At 41.3% G+C, this 25306-nt stretch overlaps 2 protein-coding genes, 1 long non-coding RNA gene and 1 pseudogene across 7 annotated transcripts in view; 1 reads left to right on the forward strand and 3 right to left on the reverse strand.

Moving 5' to 3' along the window:
- Positions 1-1052, reverse strand: part of tefb (TEF transcription factor, PAR bZIP family member b) — a 6995-nt gene extending 5943 nt beyond the window's left edge. Inside the window, exon 1 of the mRNA XM_032537257.1 lies at positions 582-1052. Coding sequence (XP_032393148.1) covers positions 582-723 — 142 coding nt within the window. The 5' untranslated portion in view covers positions 724-1052. The remainder of the gene's footprint in view (positions 1-581) is intronic.
- A 5804-nt stretch (positions 1053-6856) lies between these two features.
- On the reverse strand, positions 6857-23616 carry LOC116702789 (zinc finger CCCH domain-containing protein 7B). 5 transcript variants are annotated; one of them, XM_032537240.1, is made up of 23 exons: positions 23388-23616; positions 23048-23116; positions 22883-22919; positions 21360-21557; positions 18464-18628; positions 17877-17957; positions 17365-17424; positions 17070-17124; positions 16263-16411; positions 14240-14867; positions 13875-13936; positions 13687-13780; positions 13216-13377; positions 11152-11366; positions 10615-10715; positions 10307-10488; positions 10044-10129; positions 9513-9667; positions 9262-9367; positions 8902-9010; positions 8394-8530; positions 8060-8229; positions 6857-7663 (listed from the first exon to the last, which is right to left on the reverse strand). In XM_032537240.1, exons 1-23 carry the CDS (start codon positions 23405-23407, stop codon positions 7483-7485), a joined length of 3222 nt encoding a protein of 1073 aa, XP_032393131.1. In that variant the 5' UTR covers positions 23408-23616; the 3' UTR covers positions 6857-7482. The 5 variants fall into 5 exon arrangements, with proteins under 5 accessions (XP_032393131.1, XP_032393136.1, XP_032393133.1 ...); XM_032537245.1 differs by having other exon boundaries at positions 23048-23111; positions 23384-23561; XM_032537242.1 differs by having other exon boundaries at positions 23048-23115; positions 23240-23449.
- Positions 23617-24110: 494 nt separating this feature from the next.
- LOC116702802 (uncharacterized) overlaps positions 24111-25306 on the reverse strand; it is a 20274-nt gene continuing 19078 nt past the window's right edge. Inside the window, exon 3 of the long non-coding RNA XR_004335255.1 lies at positions 24111-24120. This is a non-coding gene — a long non-coding RNA (uncharacterized LOC116702802). The remainder of the gene's footprint in view (positions 24121-25306) is intronic.
- LOC116702792 (heat shock 70 kDa protein 1-like) overlaps positions 24749-25306 on the forward strand; it is a 3085-nt pseudogene continuing 2527 nt past the window's right edge.

Below are 25306 nucleotides of genomic sequence, written 5' to 3' on the forward strand. Positions count from 1 at the left end.
GGGGGGGGGGGGGGGGGGGGGGGTGCTGTTGTGACATCTGACATAAAAAGAGGGTTAGATGCCCAGATGGAATAAGTAAGAAAGTAGATGTCTAAATGGAATAAAATGCAGAAGGAAACCGGAAAATAGACGAGTAAAGGCAACAACAACAAAAAGAAAAAAGAAAAACAGGAAAGAGCCCCAGCTGCTTGCTCCACACATGCAACACCAAACACAAAACACTCCCACACAAACTAGGGACTAAATAACACTAAGTCGATGTGTGTAATGAAAAGCCAAGTAGTGTCTTCGTCTTCAGGTGTCCCCCCAGTGTGCGTGCTGTGCTTTGAGAGCAGCAGAGAGGAGTTGGAACTTTTTGTTCTTTTCTTGCAGCCATGGATGAATCTGGCTCCGTGCGCCATAAAGCGTGTCCGTCCTAATGAACAGCCCTCATTTCATCCAAATGCAAACGACGCTTGGCACATATTGGAGGATTGTGCACATGTAGTCGAGTATATAGCCTAAGCGTCAAAACAGTCAACAAACTGGCAGTTAATTAAGGCAGAAACCAAAAAGTAGCGCTCGTTTTTTTTTTATCTTACCGTCGTCGCCTTCCTCCAGGATGATGGGAGGAGGGATGTCCATGATCTTCTTTAACACATAAGGGTAGGACTTCTGCGGAGTCGCTTTGACGACGTCGCCGCTTGGCTTAAGCGCCACTGTCACCGCAGCTTTGCCAGACATTGTTCGCCACTAAGCTTCGAGCAAACAGGGGAGATGTTCCTAACGGTACCGAGAGCGTCCTCCACCGGGAATCAATGAAAGCTTCAGCCACAGGCGCGAACGGTCGTGGGTTTCACCACTAGTGCTGCCTTCAGGCCCGTTTGTCTATACCAACGCTTTAGGATGCAAAAACAACACTACACGAACCCCTTGTTCTCTGTGCCACTGCCGAGCGAGTGCGCTTGTTGGATATTCATGAGGAAGTGCCACGCCCACTCGTGGAACACTAGAATCTGATTGGTCGACAGTGCTGTCCTTGTTAATGTGAAAGCACGGAGTACATGGGCGCTCTTCTCTGTCCGTGTAGTGGTTCTAGGACTGCATTGGCAGAAAATACTCCACATAAATTCAATTCTTTATTTAGAAAAGGATGTACGGAACGTAAACTGCAACCAGCATATTAATATCGTTTAAGGGGAAAGTGTCACTGCTGTAGCCTAGATACTCCTCGCGCATACAACCACCAGGGAAAGGATGTGAGGAGCATCCAGCTGAGGCATTGCACACTTTCATCTCACACACACACACACACACACACACAACACCCAACCCCCCCCCCCACACACCACACAACACACACACACACACACACACACACACACACACACACACACACACACACACACACACACACACACACACACACACACACACACACACACACACACACACACGGGTGTACTGTGCTCGTGCAAAGCTTTTTTTTGTCGCTGCATCCTCCACAAGAAACACTCGTGGCAAAACACGTGCCCCTCCCTCACCCGACTCACGTGAAAGTACAATCTGTCAAAGGGCGTAGCTTTAGATAAAGCACGTGCGGGCTATTCGAAAGGCGGATGCCCGCCGTTTAAACAGCTGCACGGGGACACAAAGGTAACAGAGTTCACCACACAACTCCTAACACTAACGTTACAATGTGTCTTTCTAATAATATAATGCTATTTTTTTGCTATAGTGATTTACCATTTGTGTCGTTTCCATGTCCTGACAAAACGATAATTTCGACCACATATAGATTAGATTAGATTCAACTTTATTGTCATCACACATGTACAGGTACAATGCAACGATATACATATAACAGCCATAGAAAGAATTTAGCCCCCAAATGCGTTATCTGTAGGCTACGTCGTCACGTTTCAACCGGATTTAACTCAGTGCCATCCATTATTTAGCTGAACCGTTGCCTTTTTATGTTGATGAAATCTTTCACATCACAATCTCACGTTTCCGTGCATGCGCTGCTACGGGCTAGTGCGCGCGACACTCTCTCGTTCTCTTCAGCGGGAGGTGCAATTTCAGGAACACGATGTTCAGACCGCACAGGCGTGGGAACACACCATGTATCTGTGTTTTTGACAAATTCAATAACCACACTGTCAACAAAGGCCTGTGTGTGTGTGTGTGTGTGTGTGTGTGTGTGTGTGTGTGTGTGTGTGTGTGTGTGTGTGTGTGTGTGTGTGTGTGTGTGTGGTGTTTGTGTGTGTGTGTGTGTGTGTGTGTGTGTGTGTGTGTGTGTGTGTGTGTGTGGGTGTGTGTGTGTGTGTGTACTGTCCCAGCGGGGAGGAAACCAAATCCTTGGGATTGAATACAGAGGATTGAAGACAAGAATGCTGTATTGTTTACATTCCCGTTTTATCTTTTAATAATGGTGCACTAGGCAGATGCCTCAGCAACCCTTTAAAAAATAAAGCGATTTGATTCGATAGCCTATCTGAAAGTGTCGAGGAATGGGGAATATACCTGAAAACCTTTCCAGATCCCAGCCAGTTCCATGCATGTATAGCCTGCATGCCACCTAATAATACTGTGATGCCTGTTAGGATTTTTGAAATCAAGTCTAAATCCATGAGTACCACACATGAGAACATTTTTGATTTGCCACACACCAAACTAAAGCAGCAAAGATGAGTCGATAAATTGCCAACTATTTTGATAAATCGATAAGTCGGTTTGAGTCATTTATGGGGAAAAAAGTAAAAATTCTCTTGATTTTCTTCTAGTGTCTTCACTCCTCTAGTAAACTGCAATTCTTTGAGTTTTTGACAAAACAAGACATTTGAAGATGTCAACTTGGGCTTTGACAAACACTGATCGAAATCCTCCCCCCCCCCCCACACACACACACACTTTCTGACATTTACAGAGCAAACAACTAATCGATTAAAATAATCAATCGAGGAATGAACACTTTGAAAATGTTGTTGAGTTTGGTTTGGGGCTGCAGCTCATTATCAAAGTCCATTTAACATGTACATGTTAACAACATTGTATTTTTGGTAACTTGGTATCTCCCTAACTCATGATTTAAAAGGTTGAAAACGCCACTGACAAGGTCAAAAAGCAGCTTTGGGTTCGTCAGCTGAGAGGTCGCTGCTGATTCATCCATGGTGCCGATCAACAGTTAAGCATGGTAGCAAACAGCTTTGGGAGTGCTGCACCGCAGGAAACCCCATTCTCTGAAACATTTCAAATCTATTTTAAACCATAGAGTGTAAAATGTCACTTTGTTTGCATATAAACTGTTTTGATATTATTTTGTCAATGTTCAAGCATAAACACAATAGAAAACACCTAACTTGCTTAGAATTACTAGTATACACATACATGTACACAGCTTGAGACTCCCCGTTTGTGAGGAAGATGAATATAAAGTCAGTCAATAACCCACAAACATTAATTTAGTTATTTAGTAGCCTACCTCACCTGTACTTGTGCAAAACATTACATTACATGTCATTTAGCTGGAGCTTTTATCCAAAGCGACTTACAATTGCTATATCAGAAGTTGCACGCCTCTGGAGCAACTAGGGGTTAAGTGTCTTGCTCAGGGACACAATGGTTGATGTATCGCAGTGGGAATTGAACCTGGATCTCCCACACCAAAAGGTTTGCGTCATATCCACTGCGCCATCACCCCCCGTTTACAGTATACAGTCCTGTTACTTGCTAAATATCCTGCAGAGCTTGTTGGAAAAAAAAAACAAGAAAAGCTTTGGGCTCAAATCTGCTGTGTGCAAAACATGCAATCATCCGCTGGTCTAGAATAACACCGTAATTCTTAGAATAAACACTTCTCAGTGTCCTTTATGGTCCGTTTACATTAATGGAAACATTATATCTACTCTCAGAGTAACTCAGAGATATGGGGTGGCCTTGTGGTCCACCTTTTGTTTAAGGACAAACATGTACAAAGTTTTCTTTGCGTACTGCTGATTGAGTTTAAATTCAATCTATGGAGACAAACAAGTTTTAACAGAACGTTAATTTGTTTTATCAAGAACATATTATTTCAGTGTCCTCTCCAAAGGAGGAGGGGCTTTGCCGTTTTACAATTTTCCCAAACTAACACCACAGTACACTCCTTGTCACAGGAAGAAAAACTAATCTGCAATGACCGTGAAGGGCAGACAGCGAGGTGTCACGTCATATTATTACCAGGTACAATAAACAAGACTGTCAATACAGAGATGCAATTTGTCATGCTCAAAGCATGCAGGTTAATGGTATTCTGCTCCATGTTAATATTGTGCAATTTACTGGATACAATTCTGCACATCCGGTTTTTGGCTTATTATGTCAGCACAAGTAGAAAATATGGCAGCAAATAGATTAATGTTGGCAGCGGAAGTACATGTCATTTTATGAATAATGCTATTTGTTTACATTTCATGTTTTCCAATGACACACGTGCACATGTCATACATGTACCAAAAACAAGATCCCTCAATCCCAGCATGGTCTAGAGGGGTCAGGGCCCCACTGACTAAGCCTGATGCCTAATCCCATCAACCCTGTAGATTAAATGCAAATCAAGTCAGCGAATGCAACAATATTTTTTTTATAATTTTAAGAATTTAAATATGTTGGCAGCGTAGTAAAAGAACATAATAGAAAAGTTATCAATAAGGGTCAATTTTACTTGGATGTGGATCATTTACATTAAATCGACATTTTGACACTTGCAGTAGGGGAAAAAAAAAAAAACACTCAAAGAAAGAAAGGGCCTTTCCTGTGGTCCACTGGTCTGTAACATGTAATCTGATTTAATCCCAGCTGGGGGCCTTTGTTGCATATGAATACAGTCAGTCTCACCTTATGATTTCTTTCCATCTCTACTGTCAACTATCACATAAAAATGCCAAAAAAACAAACAAATCCTCTAACAAAAGAAACAAGTAAGCAAAAAATTATAATAGAAGAACCAAGTGCACAAAGAAACTAATGATGTGATGAAACCGTGAGTTAGGACTGTTTCAGTGTTGTTGCGTCAGTTGCAGGCTGCTGTGTTGTTACTGCATGGAGAAGCAGCACACACTATGCTGATTTAAAGCGACTTATACCTTTAATTACTCGTTCTACAGTTTTGAGGGGAGCTGGCCACATTTCCATAAAGACCTAAACCTGCAACAGGGTGATGATGATCGCCTACCTTTACTACACTAATCAATATAACGAGGAGTTCCTGATTGCAGCAGGAGTGATGGAAACCACACAACATTTCCTGATGTCCCATTAGAAAGAGGGTTGTGAGGTGTTTTACAGTTGCTTTTACATCTGGACTTATTGTCTGCAGTTGGAGGAAGAAGCCCTGGGATCTTTAGCGTGTTGTAATATACGAACTGGGTGTCTGTGGTGAGCATGAAATACAAAATGTTGCATTAGTGGGTCTTTTTTTTTCCATTAATGGAACTATGCACTCAGTTCTGAACAATTGAAGCTCATGTACCAACAAGACTCCAAACCATAAATGTAGAATGAGATTCAAGTCTGGACAGTAGCAGAACCTCAATGTAAAAATATTAATCCTGCATATCACTTAAGAACTTTAGACAAAACTACTTTGAGCCTCAAAAAGGTAAAAGTTCTCATTAGTCAGCAGAATGGTCACTGATTACCGGATTACTGCTTATGTAGTTAGTGGTCGAGCTAAAGCTAATTTTAGTTACTTTGCAAAAATGTTTAATCACAAAAGCAGTAGACTAGAGTAAACGGTACATTTCACTCCAAAATGGGGTGGCATAGAAGTAAAGTAGCATAAAATGACTATTATTGAGTAATTTAATGCTACTTCACTTCTATGCCACCCCATTTCGGAGAGAAATGTACCGTCCCTTCAAATTACACCAACAATTCTTAAGGGCAGTGTTTCCCAACGTGGGGTGCAGGGAACCCCCAGGGGTCCTTCAGGGTGTTCCAAGGGGTCTCCAGCGAAAAAAACACGTTTTCACTGTAATTCCATCCATTAGGAACACAATTCCAAAAAGGTATGCCTATTTTGTTCATAGGTTTCATACACCTAATGTAATGTTGTAAAACATCTATAGGTAAATATCCTATCACATGGACCCTGGGGGTCCGTTCTTACCAGTGTCATCAAAGAGAGGGAAGGAGAAGGGATAGTCAGCCAACGACTTGAGGAGATCAGGGACGTCGCTCCTATCTCCAAAGATGAGTTGGTTTCCAGTTGACATGATAACCAACCTGTGAAAGTATCTGATGTCTGAAAGAGAGTCCAACTGAGTGAGAAGCGCTCAGAATGTGAATCAGCAGCTGATTCAGTCACTTTTAACCAACTTTGCAGCAAGTCACATGAGGGCTGGCTGCATGTGTTCTAACCCAACTTGTGTGAAGCCACGCCCCCTGCAACATGTTCATTTGATGACAGCTGAGCATGCGCCTGTCAGTCTAATCGCAGAGCCTATGAGAAAGCAGGGGCGGGCTCTGACAGGAGGACAACAACAACCCTTTTCAGCAGAGCACATTTCTGCACGTGTAAGCAAGAGGAGGCTCCCGGCCAGGTCCACGCGAGCGCCCCGCGCCATCTAGTGGCCTATTTCAGTATGGCAACAATAAACATTGTATTTACTTGAAGCGTTTGAAGAAGTATTAGCAGCAATACCACATTGTGAAAATACTCCATACATTACAAGTAAATCACAGGTTTAACTGGACAAAAAGTGCTTCACTGTGTTGAGCAACACTATTAGGGTGACAATGTTTTGAACCATAATGACGCGTATATGCTCTATGTAAACATACACAGAGTCAAATAATGCCATCAGAAACACATGTTTTTGCTTGATTACAGAACTGAACATGTCAAATGTTTATTGAGACTTTGAGCAATCATTTGTTGGGAGTATTTTAATGAGAAGTTGAAGCCTTGAACATCCTCTCTTAGTGAACTGTGGCATGGCAGTGCTGTTATTATTACTCCCTGCTCAAACAGGACACAAACAGAAGGGAAAAAAAACAAAACAATTTGACTAAATTATTTGTGAATGTCACATGGGTCATATTACACGACCATGTTTGGTTAAATATGAACCTTTTATGGTTATTCTGGGATGTGTCTGTATCTGCTGTGTTTTTTTTAGAGTGGAACCAACACGAGCCTTACTTTCACAGCACTGAGTTTAGTTTTGTATTGATGTTTTCGCCGAATAGACATGTGCAAAAGTAGCTCTAAAAATGTTCCATACAGTCAGAAGAAATTCAAAGACTTACCAACATAAAGTAAAGAGTGTATACCACATGTTTGGAAATGCAAATACATGAGCTTTGTGTATTACTTTAAGTGATCTTTTGGCAGGACAATTGTAAATACTGCTATTTTGATCATGTCACCTGCTGATTTGGGTCATGATTTAAAGAAACTTGAATGCTAGTTTGGCAGTTATGGCTGACAAAGTAAAAAAAAAAATTATATTAGTCTTTTCAGTCCTGAAGTAGATAATTGTACTTCCCAAAGTCACACTCATCGGGCATGATGAGCATGTCTTCCCTGGCTTTGGCCAGCTTCCGTCGCAGTAAATCCCGTCTCTCAGTCCACTCCTGCAGCTCCTCTAAGCTGTGGGCATAGTCGCAGCTCACACCATCGGGACAGCCGCCATGCTTCCTGTCAAACATCAACATCATGCAAAACGAGCTGTTAACACAACATCTACATATCTAACCCTTCTAAAGTTCCAAACAGTTTTTTATTTACACATTCAGCAGACACGGCAACATTAGCATGAATTTTGCAACAAATGTAAATTCCTTATTCACTCTTCTAGCTCCGTTTTGATCTCCACCAACTCTTGAGAAAAATATACGATTCTCTAGCTGCCTAATGCTGCACTAGACAATAACTTTGTCTGTCTTCTGTTGTGTACAGAGCAGTTACTTTATGGTGGGTTTATCAAAGTGTGTTCATTAAAAAAAACTGCTGGGGCACGTTTCCCCAGCTCCTCCTGTGATTTAATCCAACAACCCTCAATATTTCAGAAACTGATCCAGGATAAAGTCTTACTTGGGGCAGAGTTCAAAGCATGTGCCAGGGAAACGGTAGCTCCACGTCAGAGCTTCGTCTTCTCCTTCACAGCTGAACACTCGGTCCTTGTGCTTCTCAGAGGAGATGTGCTGCTGCCACTGTCGCTCACCGTTACTGTGCTTACCACACAGATGGCAGTAGAAGCCACTCTAAAATACAAAAAAAAGCATCATCATCATCATCATCATCATCATCATCATCATCATCATCTTCTTCTTACAGATGCATAGTCAGGACACACAAGATGTGTAAGCTTGGTGCAGCTGTTTTTAGTCTTTGACTTTACTGAAGTCAAAAACAAATGTGTACCCACCATGAGCTCAGCATAGTCAGTTGGCATGACAATGTTTTTCTCTTCTGGGACGGGCTGGGTGAGCATGGCTCCATCTGCTTGTCGGTTTTGGGCAGTTAAATTCAACCACATGTCATATATCTGCTGCATGTCCCGCACTACAGGCACAAATACAAATCTGTTATTATCACTTTGAGGATGTTCAGTGAGAGACAGAGTTGAAGTCAGACAACAAATCAAACAATTGGGCGCATTGTTCTTCAAGTGAGATTTGAGAAGATACGTTTACAGATTTCCATCCAGATTTCTGGATATTTCAAAGCTGTATCTGATGCCCTCTGCTTGCGGTTAGCTGCTCCAGGCTACATTAGTTGCTACCAATCTCCAAATGAGCTCTTAGTGGTTGAGTTGTATTGTGGGTAAGGTATGCCCCATGTTTGGACAGGTATCTCCATGGTCAACCAGACAATGTTATAAGAGTACACACCTAAAGCAGTGCTTTTTTAAAAGCCCTATTTCAATAACTCACAGTCTTTATTCTTCATATACATCCACATGTCCTTCTCCTCTTGGCTGTGAGCAAACGTGCAGTTCCCAGAGTAGTTACATTTCTTTTTCCCCAAAATCTGAGTACATATCTGCCAGGAGAAAACGTAATGCTGGTGAACACAGATCATTATGTGCAATACAAACTTTCAACAGACAACAACAGGCAACTTCTACAAGCACCAGATATACCAAATATAGTAAACATAAAAGACAAGAAATGCAAGAAAGATTGGGGAAGACCTTTTCTCATCAATGTGGAAATGTCTGTGATGACTTAGAGCGCTTGGTTGAAACTTCTCGTCGTATTAAATGTGCATGAGAGCAGAGGAAGCACACCTACATCATAGTGCATAGGGAAGTTCTTGGTATGTGGCAGCGGTCGGACCTGAACCCATTTACTTCTCTCCAAGGACTTGACCAGCAGTAACCATCTCTCTTTAGTCCACCTGTAGATGAGGACACAGGAAGAGGACAGAGGCTGAAACTGACCCAGTTGTGAGGTGGATCCCTAGTTTATACAGTAACTATTCTAATAATTATTAAATGAATTTCCCCCAAACTGAGTCATGCAAATGTATTATTTTCACTCACACGTGCTTGGCCTTTGCAGTGCAGTACTTGAGGGCTTTGTCTGGTTCACGGATATGGCCGTCCCGCCAGCACTGAGCACAGGCAAACTTCATGTTCATGTTCAGACTCTTCCCGACTCCTCCTCTTGGTTTGCTCCCAGCACCTCCAGAAAACAACTGATGCAAATGAAATAAAAACTACTAAGTGATCATTTAGCAACATTTAATCTGCCAAAATCAACTACAAAATCATCTTTAAAAAGATACCAATTCCGAAAAAGGGGTTCATGTCGCTTTAAGTTACGCAGTCATTACGGATTTCTTTTTATTATTAATATTTATAATAAGTTTAACAGCTCTTACATCAACAGCTCTATAAATTACAAAAAAAGGTGAAAGGTTAGGTGGCGTCACTGATGTAACATTTACAAAAATAACAAACAGGCAGGACACTGGACAAGTTGACCAACTACAAACTGACAGGTTGGTCTATATGCCTGAGAAACGTGTTGTTTCAATAAAACTATAACAATGATAAAAAACGGTTTCTTACTTTATTTCCTTTCAGTTTGTTTGCGTTTTGCTCCTGCTTGTCATTATATTGTGTGGATACTTTCACAATCTCATCAGGGCTGATACCTGTAAACAACACGAGCACACACACACAGAAACAAAGCCGGCACTCATTATAAGAGAAACAGCACAGGCTATTGCTTCACTTCTTCATGGTTTTAATTTTTGTATTTAGGTGAAGAAGTACAATTCAAAATGCTCTTGATTGTATTATTTCCACTGGATGTGTCGGATAGACTGCACCTGTGTCTCGCTGCACCCTCCAGGTTTTGAGCTCTATAACGGAGTGGGCATAGTTGCAGCTGTCCTCTCTCTGGCAGCCGTAACGGATGGCTGGCCGGCACAAATCCAAGTGGCACAGGACGCCCAACGGTCGGACCTTTCTGTAGTTCACACAGTGGGTCCTCACCACAAATGCCAAGCACCTGAAGGCCACAGAGGGAGTGTGTTTAAGATACAAAGACATGAGAAGTAAAGAGTTAGCATATGAGTGAGATGAGTGAGGGTAAGAGGATGAGTACTCTCATCACATATGCTGTAAACACGCTCACTTATTGGCATCGAAGGTGTGGCGAGCATCCGAGTTAGAGCAGATGGTGTGATTGTCTCTACAACGCTTACTGATGAGTCTAGGTTTACTGTCATAGCATTCCTAGAGAGACAGACACAAAAAAGGAGGAAAAAAGAGACCAACAGCAGGAATATAAAGGAACAGAGAAAAACAGACACATGTAGAGAAGACTACATTAAGAGAAGACTATTTTAACAAATGATTAATGATTATTAATCTGTTATGAAGCAACAAAATGCTACGTGAATGTTCAAGATACAGACTGGCAAATTAATTAATGTATTACACAATACAACTTGGACAAGAGCTTGTGCTTAGTAACAGAGTTAAATACAAAAATACAATTAGTTTTTGAAAAAGTACATGTATCATTTACACACACACACACACACACACACACACACACACACACACACACACACACACACACACACACAGTAGATATATATAAAATATTAAGTAAAAGAGATTTGAAACCATGTTTGTATTATTATAATTATTCTGTAAAATCACCAACCTGACAGAGGGAAATGAACATGCCCTTGTGTTCCTGCATGAGGCGGATGATGTCGTTTACGGGGTCCAGTTTGAAAACTGATGTTTCAAACAGCAGGTTTCTGTCCAGCTTCCCCTTCCTCTCTTCTGTCCAAACATCGATCTCCAGCTGGTTGTAGGCAAACGTGCATTGCTCTCCGAATTTACACAGGCCCAAATCCCCGGACTTCAGCAGCTCTGAGACGTAACAAAATACAGAGCTCGTTCTGTCACACATCCACGGGTATGTATGTATAAACCCGGTCCCGTTAATCACACACAATTATTACAAGGTCCCTCATTAACGGTTTCCCTGCATTCACGCATCATCAACAGTTCCTTCACATTCAAGTCTTTCTAACCCATGTGTTGTCCTTCGTGTCACAGGGACTTGTTAAGTTTATTTACATTTTGTGTTTTAGCCTGGCGTTGTCCATCGGGTCCCAGGGACCCCGGAGGACGAGATGAGGCTATTGAGATAGCGTTCGAGTGCACTGGGACCCCAGAGATCAAGGCCACGGTAGCAGAAAAATACAGGAGGGTTTCTGGGACCTAAAGGACAACACATGGGCTACCCAAAGTGGACAAAGAGTCTGGGGAAAATGGAGGCATAGGGTACCTTCCTCAAAACTACCAAGTCGTATCATATAAATCCAAACTGCATTCCCTGACACAACCGGCAAGTAAGATGTCACGTGCTTAAAGTGAGACAACACTGTGTGGTTTAGAAGATATTGGGGACCTAAATTTACATTCTGATCCGAACTTTAACTCAGGAACCGGCCCTGCTAAGGGTTAGGGAAGTTTGTCATCGTTAACGTGCTCCTTTTGATGCAGGAACCATAGTCACTGAATTAAAAGATGGTTACATATCCCCATGACATAAAGATGGGATGTTTGGTTTCAATTAGTAGATAGAAATGTTAGTATCATAGCATATCATTTCATGCACGCATTGTCATTGACACATGAAGCCGCTTTCCTGGAACTGCCTGCACGTCTGCGGGACCAACACAAGTCTGCAGCTGTTGTGGGATTTGACCGCACCTCAAGATTAGAATCTGATTCAGAGGCTAACGGTTCAATTCTAAACCGATAATCGATGCATCAAATTTTTTGTACATTTACATTTACATGCGTGATTTTTTGTTAGAACTTGACATATACTGTATTTTTCACACACATGTTTAATGAAATGTTTTGTCTACAAAATGTTTTTGTCTACATGCTTAAGCCTTAAAGATGCTTAAAGATGAAAGTCCCCTTCTCTCACAGTGATCCTCCATGTCAGAGACTCAGTCATGTTTAAAGGTGGAGAACATGAAACATGAGGTGGTCAGATGTAATGTGATAAAGTAGAGCAACAGCCTATGTGTGTTTTCCTTAATTATTTTATGTATTGTATGTCTTAATAGATCGTGTGTATATGCAAAATATATATTATTTTTCCTTTTGGCCATTTTTGTGTGTTTCTTCTGGACTCTTGTCGTTTTCCATTATCCCATACTCTTTCAGTCACTTGGTTTTCTGATTTGAGTCTGGAAACAGTGACTTTTAAATAAAAATCGACATTTCTTTTTTTTTTAATAATTGATTAATAACTTATCAGAATCGAGCATCAAATTGTTCTAGAGAGCCTTCCACACTTGTTGTGGCATTTGTGACGTAGCTCTCTGCTGTGAGCGTTGTCCAGCAGAGGGCCCCGAAATCAGCAAAAACAATTCATTAAAACTTGAACTAGCAACTTAAAATGAAATAGATTGTAGCCTATTTTTCTTTTACCATGCAACAAGGGTTAATGCCCAACGAGACGTCCATTATCAGGAAATAATGGACGACGGGGAGGCCAGGACTCGACAGTACTTTTTGCAGCTTGTGTGTTAGCACCTTCCTGCAGTGTTCAGAATGTGGCACTGAAGGACTATACTTAGTGTTGCAGATTAGATATACATATTTTCTTTTTTCCATTTAAATATATAGGATTCATTAAGACAGTTAACAGTCAGAAGAGATTCTGATATCATCCATTTGATTTTGAGATCCTTACCCCTGCAAAGTACAAACGGCCCACTGAAGGAAGTCCAGGTTGGCATCTGTCGCACTCTGGTCCACTCTGAAGAGGGGCCTGCCTTTAGTCTGCATAACAGAATGTCTCGCTCGCAGCTGTGGACCAGGTCTGGCTTGTGAACGTACGTATATATGCCTTTACCTGGAAAAGAAATTAAGATGTTACAAAAAGGACAAAAACGTAGGACTGGATGTTCAGTTTTTAAAGATCTACAAATAAAAAAAAAAACAGATGTTTGCATATAAGCTTGGCCTTGGAAACGTTAAAAACAAGGGCTCCAGGATGCAGATCAAACCACAAGTTCCTTTTCAAGATATGCTCAAAACAAGGAATATAAAAAAAAGGCATTAGTCTGCCAGGATAGGAGAACCTCCACCAGCAGCAGCAGGATCCTTGTGATTTCATGCTACACTACAGTTAGTCTGAGACGGGGCCGGACTGCTGACGTACCTTTCCGAGGGAAACAGGCAGAGCAGGCCTGCAGGAACTCATGAGTGGAGGACAACGGGTTAGAAACTGTCACCGGCGCCTGGTTATTCTTCTCCTTTTTGCCATGATGAGAATAGGATTTCAGTCGATAACACTTCAGTTAACAAAACAGAGAGCATGTAACAACCAGTCTAGATAATCAGTCTTACTTTGTAGTTATTCTTTGGAGATCGCGTAACTGGAGCTGCAGCAGTAAGAGATCTTTTGATACCTAGACATAATAAATTCAAATGATGTATACATGTAATGTGCACACTTTGGAGTAAATGGGCTACAACATGTACAACCAGTATGGTCTTTAAAAAAGGGAAACACTTCAAATTCAAATCAGGTGTCTCATGTATAATATTCCATACTGTCATTTTCTAAGGGCTCTAGAAGTCTTCACATGAAACAATGTTAGAAATAATCATCGCTCTTTTGATTGATCTGCTATTTGCTGTTATGACCTCAAAAGAACAGGCCTCCTGCTTTGCCAATAATATATAATAAGTCACCAAGAAATCATAGTTACCAGTTGAGCTAAAACCGGAGAGCGAGTCTAGACCTGTTCCCCCGATGGAGTTTGCTGGCGAAGCTGCCACAACACCGTCCACTGAGGGAAAGGAGTCCAGGGCATCAAGGATGTCAAGTGGGTCCACAGATATAACACCAGTGTTAGGGACTTCACCACTCTGGCCACCTGGATCAGAGACGGTCGCCAGGGGATCTATTTCATCTAGCAAATCATCGAGGGACTTCTCCCCTTCCTCCAGTTCTGTTTTGGACTCATTCCCAGCAGCAGCAGAACCTGGAGTCGTATCCAATAAGTCATCCAGGGCATCAAGGCTATCCAGAGCATCAAGGCTATCCAGAGCATCAAGGCCGCCCAGAGCATTCAGCGCCGCGGAGGTCAGTGCTAGCTTCGAAGTGCCCGCACCACCTCCACTTCCAGAGGTCAGGAGATCGTCTAGGGCATCCAGTGTCGCAGCTGTGGTGCTGCACCCACCACCTGAAAAGGAGTCCAGGGAGTTGAGGTGGCTGACGGCCGAGCTGAAGAAGGCCGGGGGTAGCTGGGGTGTTGGGGCTGGGAGGACCGAAGGAACTGTGTGCTCGCAGGTGGATGCCCTGCTGGGGTCTGAGAATGCTGCCTGGGTGGGGGTCTGGAAAACATAGAGAAGGAAAATGGAATAAAGAATGAAGTAAAGATGAATTAATGGAAAGGAAAAAAACAAAAACGGGATCGGAACACGCAGGGAATTTATTCCCCCGAAGATCAATTTAGAAAGAACCAAAGAGGGGAGGCCTCTAGCTCACCCAGTAAGAACAAGCTCCCCATGTAGGCCGAGTCCTCGAATCAGACCTGCGGCCCTTTTCTGTGTGTCACCCCCTCTCTTTCTCTCCCCCTTTCCTGTCTATCCACTGTCACTATCAAGCGCATACACTTTTCACTTGTCAAACCAACGCAGAGGTGACAAGTGAGTCGGAATTGTCTTTTTATCTTTGGATATGGGACAGAGACAGAATGCAAAGAACTATGAAGAAAGTGTCACGACAGCTCAATTAAATGATTGAAGGTTTTGATTGATGCTGGCTGACAATATCAACATGATTCTGAAATGATTATTTATGAAAAATCATCCATACCTAAAGTTGCATTAATCAATATTATTCATAAGCAACAGATCAAAAGTGTAATCTGAAACGGGACACTTGCTGTGATGACCTCACAGAGGCTCATCACCCGACTCTGCAGTTTGCCTCACATCTGCAGAGCTTTTTTATTGAGCTTATGTTTTGGTTTCACAGCCCAAAAACTCATATGTATGGTTTCTAGCTAGGGTGGACAGCTGTTTCCAGTGGAAAAGCTCTAATAAACTTGCTGTGCACTTCTTTATCAGCACATTTTCTGGAAGAAACCCAAAACAAAGTAGGAACATAGTATGAACAATGAGCATAATATTTTTTAAAAAAGGAGAAAAGTTTGAGAGTTTCCTTTTTTAAAGTCTACCGTTTCTTTACGTTGTGGATGCATATCAATGTTTTTAAATGAAAGAAGCAATCAAATGGTACATTATCGGTTTCATGGGTTCAATGTTTGCCTAAAGCTTCGTCTTCGGCGTCATTTTTAATCACTCGCAATGTTCACGCTCTTTGGCAGAGCAGTCATATCTGAAAATATAAGATATTGAAGCTCAAAGTCCACATTTCTACTGCCTCACCACGTCATAATGACTACAGTTAAAAAGATAGATAAAAAGGGAAAATAATCCTTAGGTATAATGCTTAGGATTAGGTATCCAAAGGCAGATTCAAATGAAGTTGAAAATGTATGCAATGTTTTGTAAACGAGCGTAAGCATGAAAAAACACATTTCTTTGAAGAATACTGTATGTGTAATTCCTAAACTTTTAAAGACTTGGACAATACTAATGCATCATTGCTTGCTCTTCCAGCTTTGTTATCTTCTTCAACCAAGGACATCCTCATTCCATATCAGCGACAAAAGATAGTCTACTGGCCTGCAAGGACAAACGCAGCACCGACACAGACGTTACCTCAGGTGGCTCCTGCCCGTTGGGGAAGCAGTCGAGCAGGCTGTCCAAGTCGTCCCCCAACCGCTCGGAGTCGTCCAAAGTGACAGCCGGCTGGAGGCCGCTGGGAGCGGGCGAGGTAATGGGGGACTGAGGGATGCTGGGAAAGCTGACTGATTAAAAGCAGGGGGAAAATGCATTTAGATCTTACTTGTAATTTATTTTGTACACATATTTAACCCTCATGTTGTCCTCATGTTGTCCTCGGGTCAAATTGACCCGTTTTCCTTTATCAATGTTCTTTTTAATTGCCCAAAATAACATGATTGATTCCACCCAACGCTCTTTGGCAATTACAAATCACTACTTTCATTCATTTTGGGGCGTCTTATTCAATTTTGTAGCATTTGAAAAACAAATTGAAGTGGTTTTGAAATAGTATTGAGTAAAAGTTGACATATTCCAGTCTGTGATTATCCATCAACATACATTTCTTTAATTTTAGTCTAAATAATTCCTAATTTCTTCTTTTCTAACTCAAACATTAGGTGTATTTTCCTATAAATGAGGTTTATTGACTATAAATTCCAAAAATAACTGTAAAATTAAAGTTTATAAGTTAGTGTTACGTAGCATTAAAAACGTCAAAAAAAAGAGACAAACATTGAAAAAAGGGACAAAATTTAAGAAAAAGTTAAAAAGATTGATTAAAAACATCAACAAAAGTGTTGATTTTCAATTTTGACGGGAAGACAACACAAGGGTTAAAGAACACACATGTTGCCAGTATTGGGAATGCAACGCGATTACGTCAAAGTCAAGAATTTACACCTGGTGCGAGGCCACTCAGAGGATTCATACCATTTCCTACGTGAGCACCAGACACCTGGAAGGCAGAAGGAAAATCTTTAATTAACCACAAATAAATGAGGATCTGAGAATATCTGTAAAGATGAGTCAAGGCTAACACATGTGCAAAACACGCATCACTGATGCTGTGATAAAATCCCTGTCAGCTGAGAGGTGTTCTCATTTAAGAAATGTTGGGTCTTTGAAGGAATCATACATTTAAACTTTTTTTTTTATTATGTAAGTTGGTGACTATTAGAGATAATATGGAACTTGCCTTGATGGCTTCAGAAGTCATGTTTCCATTTGTGACACCTCTCTTGATAAGTGTGCTGTCCTAGGAAAGACAAAGTAACAGACAGGATATGAGAGACACAAATCTGCACCATGTCTGCATTAGTGTTGGGCAATATGACAATTTATGATGTGAGATATTGGGCTACCATCATGGATTTCTCTCTACCGTAAATACCGTGGTAGCAATATCTCCGGATGCTACTAGCCCCTTGCATTGCATATTTAATCAACAACCTTTTAGCATCAGTGTGGTTCTTAAGGTATTCAATAAACTGGATAATCAAAAATGATTATATCATCCAAATACTTTACTAAAAATATACTAAGTCTAGTATGAAATGACTTCCTGTGATATATGATTTTATCCTTGCCCACTCCTAGACTGCATCCTATCTGACCATGACAGAGCTGAAGACTTAAAAAAACCCTTGACCATTATTCATTTGAATTCCTCTGTGAAAGGAAAAATCAAACCAAAATAATTTCACTAACCTTTGTGCCGATATATGGTTTTCGATTTTTTAGTCCCAGATGGATGGCCAGCTCCTGTGCGAGCTCGTTCACCTGTTTGTCCTTATAGAAGTTAAACAGAAAAAGAAAAGAACGTGAATAACAATCCATCCAACAGTTGTTGATGTATTTTAATGTGGACCATAGTGGTTGTTGCTGTCCCTCAAGCTCTGCTGCTAGGGTGCAAAAAAATATTTGATTCTTACAAGAGCTTAATTTACACAATGTGGTACAATATGATACTGTAGCTGATTCAGATACAAAAAGGCCATTAACTCAGCCACCAGCAACAGTTTTTTCAAGGGTGATACATTTTAAATTGTTTACATTTAGGTTCTTTTTGGGGGCTTTTTCATTTTTCATTAGATAGATTAGCAGATAGAGAGGAATGAGGGGAGAGAGGGGGGATGACACGCAGCACAGGGCCGCAGGTCGGACTCAAAACCAGGGCAGCTGCTATGGACTCAGCCTACATGGGGCATACCGTCTACTGGGTTGGCTAGAGAGCCGACCCTACATTAAGGCCCTAGTGAAAGCCTTTTCTTAGACCTGTTGGCACTGACTCTTTCCTTTACCAGACGACTAATGAGCAGGCAGTCCGTGGTGCAGTTGTAGGCCTCCTTGTACTTCCCGAGCTCCTTCAAACAAAGAGCCTTCCTGTACAGCGCCCTGCGGCTGTCCTTACAGACTTTCAGAGCTCCTTCGCAGTCATTCACGCCCCGATCATATTCCCCCTGTTGGCGACATGAGAGATTAAAGTAAAGGACATGGTTAAAAAAAAAAGTCACAATACGATCAGTATGTTTTTAGACTGCGGCTTCTCTAGTGGTTTCCTTGGTTAGCTGGTTCATGAGTGCTTTTTTTATTAAAACTTAAGCCTATTTTTGAACCTAAAACTAATTATTTGCTGCCTGCACGAGACCCAACAGCTGCCTCAGGACAGAGGGAATTGTTAGACGAGGACTCCACGATGACACCAGAGATTGCAGAAGTTTACTCCTTGCAAATTTATTGTAAACAACCACATGTTGACGAGTAAACCGAGCGGTCCTGGACACATCAGAGTACAGACATCCTGTAGTCAGTTGAGCGAAGACAACTGAGCGTCATTTTTATATGACTATCTTTTTATGCAGCTTTTTGGGACACATTTACTTGCACTTTCAAAAGATGGCTTTGAACCATTTAAATTTTTCTTCAATTCTTACTCCCCATCTCCACTACTTCCTTCCTTAATTTTGCCTACGTCTTTGTAACGGCAGCCCACCTTTCATTCAAAGCACACCCTTAATTATGCAGAACTAGAATTTAAAAACGGGGGCCTATGGGGATTGACTCCATCTGCTACACTTTATTGCTGCTTGGTTATATACTGAGCACTTGGTTACATACCGACTTAATGTCCACATTTTCTTATTTTTATGTCTGTTAATAGCTGTAGGTATAACTTAAATAATCTGATTTACAGATAACTCATGCATTATGTTTTGCCAGAATGGGCATAAGGGTATTTTTTTTCTTTGTTTGTAACATTATTTACTTACAATACATCAGAGACGGCTGCACATCAAAAGGTTTCATTTTAAGATTCCAGTGTTGAATTAAATGTTAGGACTCTCAGCTAAATATACTATGGATAACACCAGAAATCTGATTTTTTAAGTATTATTTTTCACTAAAGCAGACATTGCAAATGTTATGCAATTCTTTTCCCCATGAGTGTGGATGTGAATGTATCTGTGTTGACAGACAGTCAACAAAGGGCTTGGCTGGATGATTTAGGACTCATGCATGCCATAGACCTTTGGACTGCCATATTAACCCCTAACTGCCTCAATCACCAGCCTGATAATGCCTAGAAATGGATTTCTTTATTGGTTGAAACTATTTCTGTGTCAAAAGAGGTAATATATGCATTATCTTTCTATGTATAAAATACTCCCCAAACTCCACTAGGGCTGGGTTAAATATTGATATTATATTAACATCTATACATAAAGCTAGATATTGTCTTACATTTTTGATATTGTGATAGGACACAAGTGTTGTCTTTTCCTGGTTTTAAAGGCTGCATTACAGTAAAGGGATGTGATTTTTCTGACCAGACTTTCTAGCTGTCATTAGTCATTGTATCCACATTATTGGTGATTATTTCTCAAAACTCTCATTGTGACTTTTGTGAAAGCACCAATAGTCAACACTACAATATTGCCATAACATCGCTTTGAGCTATATGCTAACGTCAGCTTGCTAACACGCTGCAATGAAAATGCTAACATGTTAGTTTGGTCTTTGTAAGCATTACACATGACGCTATAGAGGATGCTAGCAAGTACATTGTTTACTACTTCACAATTCAAAAACATGGTAGCCTTCTAACATTTACCAATTTGCACTAAAGACAAAGTACAGTGGAGGACCATAGGATGTCAATGGTTTTGCATGTACTTGGACATAAACTATTGGACGAATTGAAATGATTACCTCATGATGGCACTGGAGATTTTGAGATCATTAGAGTTATTACAATAATTCCTGAGAGTGACATGCCCCGACAAAATTTCAAGTTAATGCAAAAATGTCAACCTTGTGGTGGCGCTAGAGCAGAAGTCAGGGAATCACCAAAGTCGTTAGGATTCAATCTGGGGGGGGCCATGAAAGTCTGTACAGTCCGTACAAACTTTAATGGAAATCTGTGAAAGTTGTTGTGATATTTTGGGCTTGACTTGTGGAAGAAAATGTAAGTCAACCGCGGTAAGAAAAAAATATTGTTACGTCTTCTTTATAATCATTATTAAATGCCTATCTTGTGCTCACTGCTCTGTACCATTATTGTATCATTGTTCTCCTGACCTAAACAGAGAAGCTGGACATCAATCCAGACTGACATCAAGACAAACATTTGAACTGTAAATCCCCACTTTTATGACTCCTGTCCCTCATTCTCTGACAATTGTCAGATGCCTTGGAGTATCTCTCTTTTAGGATGAAAGGGAACGTGTTTCCACCCACAGGGACATGGATCCATCACACTTAAAGAAGAGAGAAATGCCAGGCTCAGCAGGGGAGTTGACCAAGTCCCACTGTGACACCTTCAAAGGGGAGGTGGGGGAGAAACCGAGCTCCAGAAGAAGCATGCAGGAGAAAACTCCAGCTCAACAGAAATCCTACTCATCATCCCCAAATTTTGGGAAAGAGACTTCAGATACAGTATTAGGGGACCACTAAGCTCTATGTTAAAAGCATCTAAAGAGCACCATGTCATGGGATCTTTAATTATTATTAATAAAATAGAACTGGTGCACCTGAATTTAAAAACGTTAAAACAACTCTTGCTAATAACTAATAACTACTAATTAATGTAAATGAATTAGCCACACATATATGCTACACAACCTTGTGTTAACATGTATGCAGCTGCCATGCAAGGTAACACCTGACTGACAGAAACCAGCTGTAACTCACCATACTGTGGTAGGCAGCAGCCCGGTTTACATACAGGCTCTCCAGCAAAGCTTCGGGGATCTGGATCTCCTCTGCTGCAGCATAGCAGGAGACATTCAAACCTTCACTGAACTCTCTCACCGCCTGCTCCCAGTCTCTGTCCTTGAACGATGCGTTTCCCTCATCGAGCAGGTTGCACACTAACCGGGTCAGGAAGTCCTGGGAGGACGAAGAGAAATCAGAATCCGAAACGGGTTGAGTCCCACAAGAAGTTACACATATGTGAAATGTCCCTTGGTGATTGGTGCGTACATACAGTAAAACAAAAAACAGAGACATTACAAAAATAATATTAAATGAACAAATCAGAAACAAATAGTCTTAAGGTGGTGTGTCCCAAAACGTTTAGGTCCTATCCTGACTAAAATAGTCCAAACCCCACAGCTTTTAAGAATGATTTTGTATTCTGGGCATGATGACACACGCGCATATAACTAAGCACAATGGCTTCAAAAATACCATGACGGCCAACATATAGGTTGTTGTAAACATTCCTCCGGATCATACTGGCCTTGAAGTGATCCCTCTTGTATCATAACTCATAATATAAGATATATTATGAAGCCTGAGACGTCTGAATTACAAAACTCCAGGAGTCTACAGGACAGCCATGCTAGCCACTGTGAGGTAGTACAGAGGCACAGCGGTGCTTCGAGCTAAATGCTAGCTTCTGCATATAAAGATGCTCACAATGACAAATGTCGATGTCAAGCAGGTGTGTTTATGTTCACCATCTTAGGTTAACATGTACTGGGTCTGCACCATTACCCCACCAGCGCCAAGTAGGTGGAGTCACATGGCTGAACAAACCCAAAAACAATGGAATCTTAAATTGATAAATAGTCTGTGTGCGTCTGCTTAATGTGTTGTATGACTATGTAAGACTGTGTTACTTATAACTCCAGAGCAGAGCAGCCTGCAGGTAGTGTACACATAATACAGCTGAGGCTGATGGGAGTGTCACTAGATCAGAGAGTGTTTGGTTCCAATCCATCAAATAATTTTAAAGACTTGTCACTTTAAAAAAAGAAGAATATTAACCTTATGGTGGAGCTAAAGGAAACGTCGGCATGATTCATTTTTTAGGGATGATAAATATCTGTGAAAAATTTCAATCTATCCAACAGTTGATTGCTGTATGGAGATTGGTGACAGCAACAGTAACACTTTCAATGTGAGTATTGTAAGTATTAAGACAGATGTGAAAATTATCTGAAGCTCAAAACTGCTTCCAAGATAAGAATGAGCTAAGAGATAAGTTTCGGGGGGGGGGTGTCCTTGATTTTACATGCAGCCAGGAATGAATAGAAAAGATGTTAGGAAAGAATATAGGAATTTAACAGAGAAAACACTACAGAAGGCACAGTGCCTGTGACTTCAGCAACAACTTATAACCAACTTATTACAAAAGTGAAACCCAGGGTGCAAGGGTGAAGAAACAGTGGAGGAAAACGGAACATTGTGTTTGTAATAGCAGCTGGTACCTGGTAGCCATCCGGCTCTGGATAGGCCAGGGAAGACCTAGAACACAAGAGGAAAACTTGTTTAGAAATGTACTAAGACAGCTTAGTTATCAAGGATGTGGTGCATTCAGGGCTAAGGTTTCACTTTCGGTCAAATAAAATAAAATCACTCTATAACCAACTCACTGTATAAATGTCAGAGATTTGCTTATCTCCTCTTTGCGCATCTGTCTGGCAGGGTCCATGCTTTCTTCCCTGGGAGAAGAGACCACGAGTGGATTAAGCAGCAAAGACAGACTGATGTTGTGTTGATGTAGTGTCTATGAAATCTAGCTGGTGTACGCCCACATCAAGAAAAATAAAGCAAGAAACAACCACCTTCGTCAGCTCGTGCAAAGACACTCGCCGAGCCTGTGTTCATGTTAATTCAGTATTAAATAAATGTACATCCAGCATGCAAGCCCTGGACCCCGCTTGTTTTCCCTGGCTTTCATGACACGATAGCGCCAACTTCAGGAGCACCTACCCAATAGTGAGGAAGTTCATGGAACCGAAGAAAAGTTTAAACGCGTGTCATTTAGTGTCCAAAAGGGGAGAAAGACGGAGCCACTTTCTACATGTGAGAGGTCGAGCTGACGCTGATAAACCCAGCGAGCCGAGGAGGAAGAGACCCGTCGATGCTCGTGTCTGATTTCAACCCAGATCAGTTTCGATTTCCAGAAACCCCAGCACTGAGCCAGCTGCAAACCTCCACACTGGCCCTTTAATGAACCCAGAGCTGTGTAGCCCTGAGAACAGTCTGTTAGGCACCCTTGCTGCAAAGTAGCCCTGAGTACAGTCTGTCAGGCACCCTTGCTGCAAAGTAGCCCTGAGTACAGTCTGTCAGGCACCCTTACTGCAAAGTAGCCCTGAATACAGTCTGTCAGGCACCATTCCCGGCGAGTTTAGACATAGACATATAAAGACATATATGTCTATGAGTTTAGAGCCCTGACTACAGTCTGTCAGGCACCATTCCCGGCGAGTTTAGAGCCCTGAGTACAGTCTGTCAGGCACCATTCCCGGCGAGTTTAGAGCCCTGTGTACAGTCTGTCAGGCACCATTCCCGGCGAGTTTAGAGACCTGAGTACAGTCTTTCAGGCACCATTCTCGGCGTACACACTTCTTTCAACGTCAGAGATGAAACATAAACATAAAAGGGTGGACGTGTCTACGCCTTTAACTGTCTATGGTCTACGCTCCTCATGTAAAGGACAACACTCCGCACCGGTGATCAATGCGTGACAACAGACGGGATTGCGCCCGCATTTTTTGTATTCATATCATAGACCGTTAATAACATACAGTCTATGATTCATACAAAATCCAAAACACAGGTAGAGGGGCAGTGAAAAAAAAATACATAACTTCTGTGTTTGTATTTTGGAAAAAAGGTTGACTCCTTACAAATATTGAAACAAGCTTAAGAAAGTTTACCCCATTCAAATTTAGCAAAATGTATGACATATCCGAGGCTTATGTGTTTTCCTTGAGATTAACTGATATTCACCTTTTTATGTAGCATTTGATTTTTTGGATTGAATAAATTTGCATTGAGAGATGAGCTTATGGAAAGTGTGGTGAAGGGTATGTGATGATGGGGGGGCTATTTTTAAATATTTTCCCCCCTTTTTGTTGTTTTGTTCTTTGTTGTTTCTTGTATTCAGGTAATCATTTCTTACATTGACAACATCTGTCTTGTATATACGTATTGTATTTCTCAACAAGAGTATTGCATGTTGTTGCCTTTCTAAATAAAAAATAAAAAGCTTATAGAAACTTCTGGGGCATCGCTGCTGGTGGTTACGTCATCACGTCGAGAACCAACGCTGAGCTCTGATTGGATCACACAAACGGTCAGTGGAAAGATCCAGAGCCATAGAGAGAGACTCTGGAAAGATCGAGACGGGACCAGAGGGGAGTCAGCAAAGTATAAAACAACTGGCGGTGAGGTTACCGGCATCGAGACTCCACGAGCACCGAGCACAGGAACAACCCGACGGACAGAAACCTCTTCTGATATCTTCTCTTCATACTCTCATCTTTTAAAGAGGGTAAGTAGGCTACGCTGCTTCCATTTTTCGTTTTATTTCACTATTATATCGACTGTCAAATTATTTGTTATTGTGCGAATTACTGTAAACATCATCGCATTAACGTCAAATACAGCTAACGGTAACTTAACGTACGTTTCACCAAACTCTCTCAGAAAAACTGTCAATTTTAGAATTCAAAGTAAGTTATTTGTTCCTAAAAAAATAAAAATGAAAGGTTTTCTAATGTTAATAAATTGTGTGTTGACCTTCAAATAACGTGTGAATTAGTGAAAGGGAAAATAGTTATTTTTCTTTGCTAGTTTAGTTGACTAACGTTTAAAAGATTTGTACAAACAGTCGATGGACATCT

The sequence above is a fragment of the Etheostoma spectabile genome, chromosome 15 (genome assembly GCF_008692095.1).
Source record: "Etheostoma spectabile isolate EspeVRDwgs_2016 chromosome 15, UIUC_Espe_1.0, whole genome shotgun sequence".
Classification (NCBI taxonomy): Eukaryota; Metazoa; Chordata; class Actinopteri; order Perciformes; family Percidae; genus Etheostoma; species Etheostoma spectabile.

Excerpts from the sequence above, each read along its gene's own strand:
- LOC116702789 (XM_032537240.1), bottom strand. The coding sequence starts at position 23,407 with ATGAACTTCCTCACTATTGG. Across the intron at positions 23,117-23,387 it reads ATGAACTTCCTCACTATTGG|GGAAGAAAGCATGGACCCTG; the intron begins GTAGGTGCTCCT and ends CTCTTCTCCCAG. Across the intron at positions 13,378-13,686 it reads TGCCTGTTTCCCTCGGAAAG|GTAAAGGCATATATACGTAC; the intron begins GTACGTCAGCAG and ends TTTCTTTTCCAG.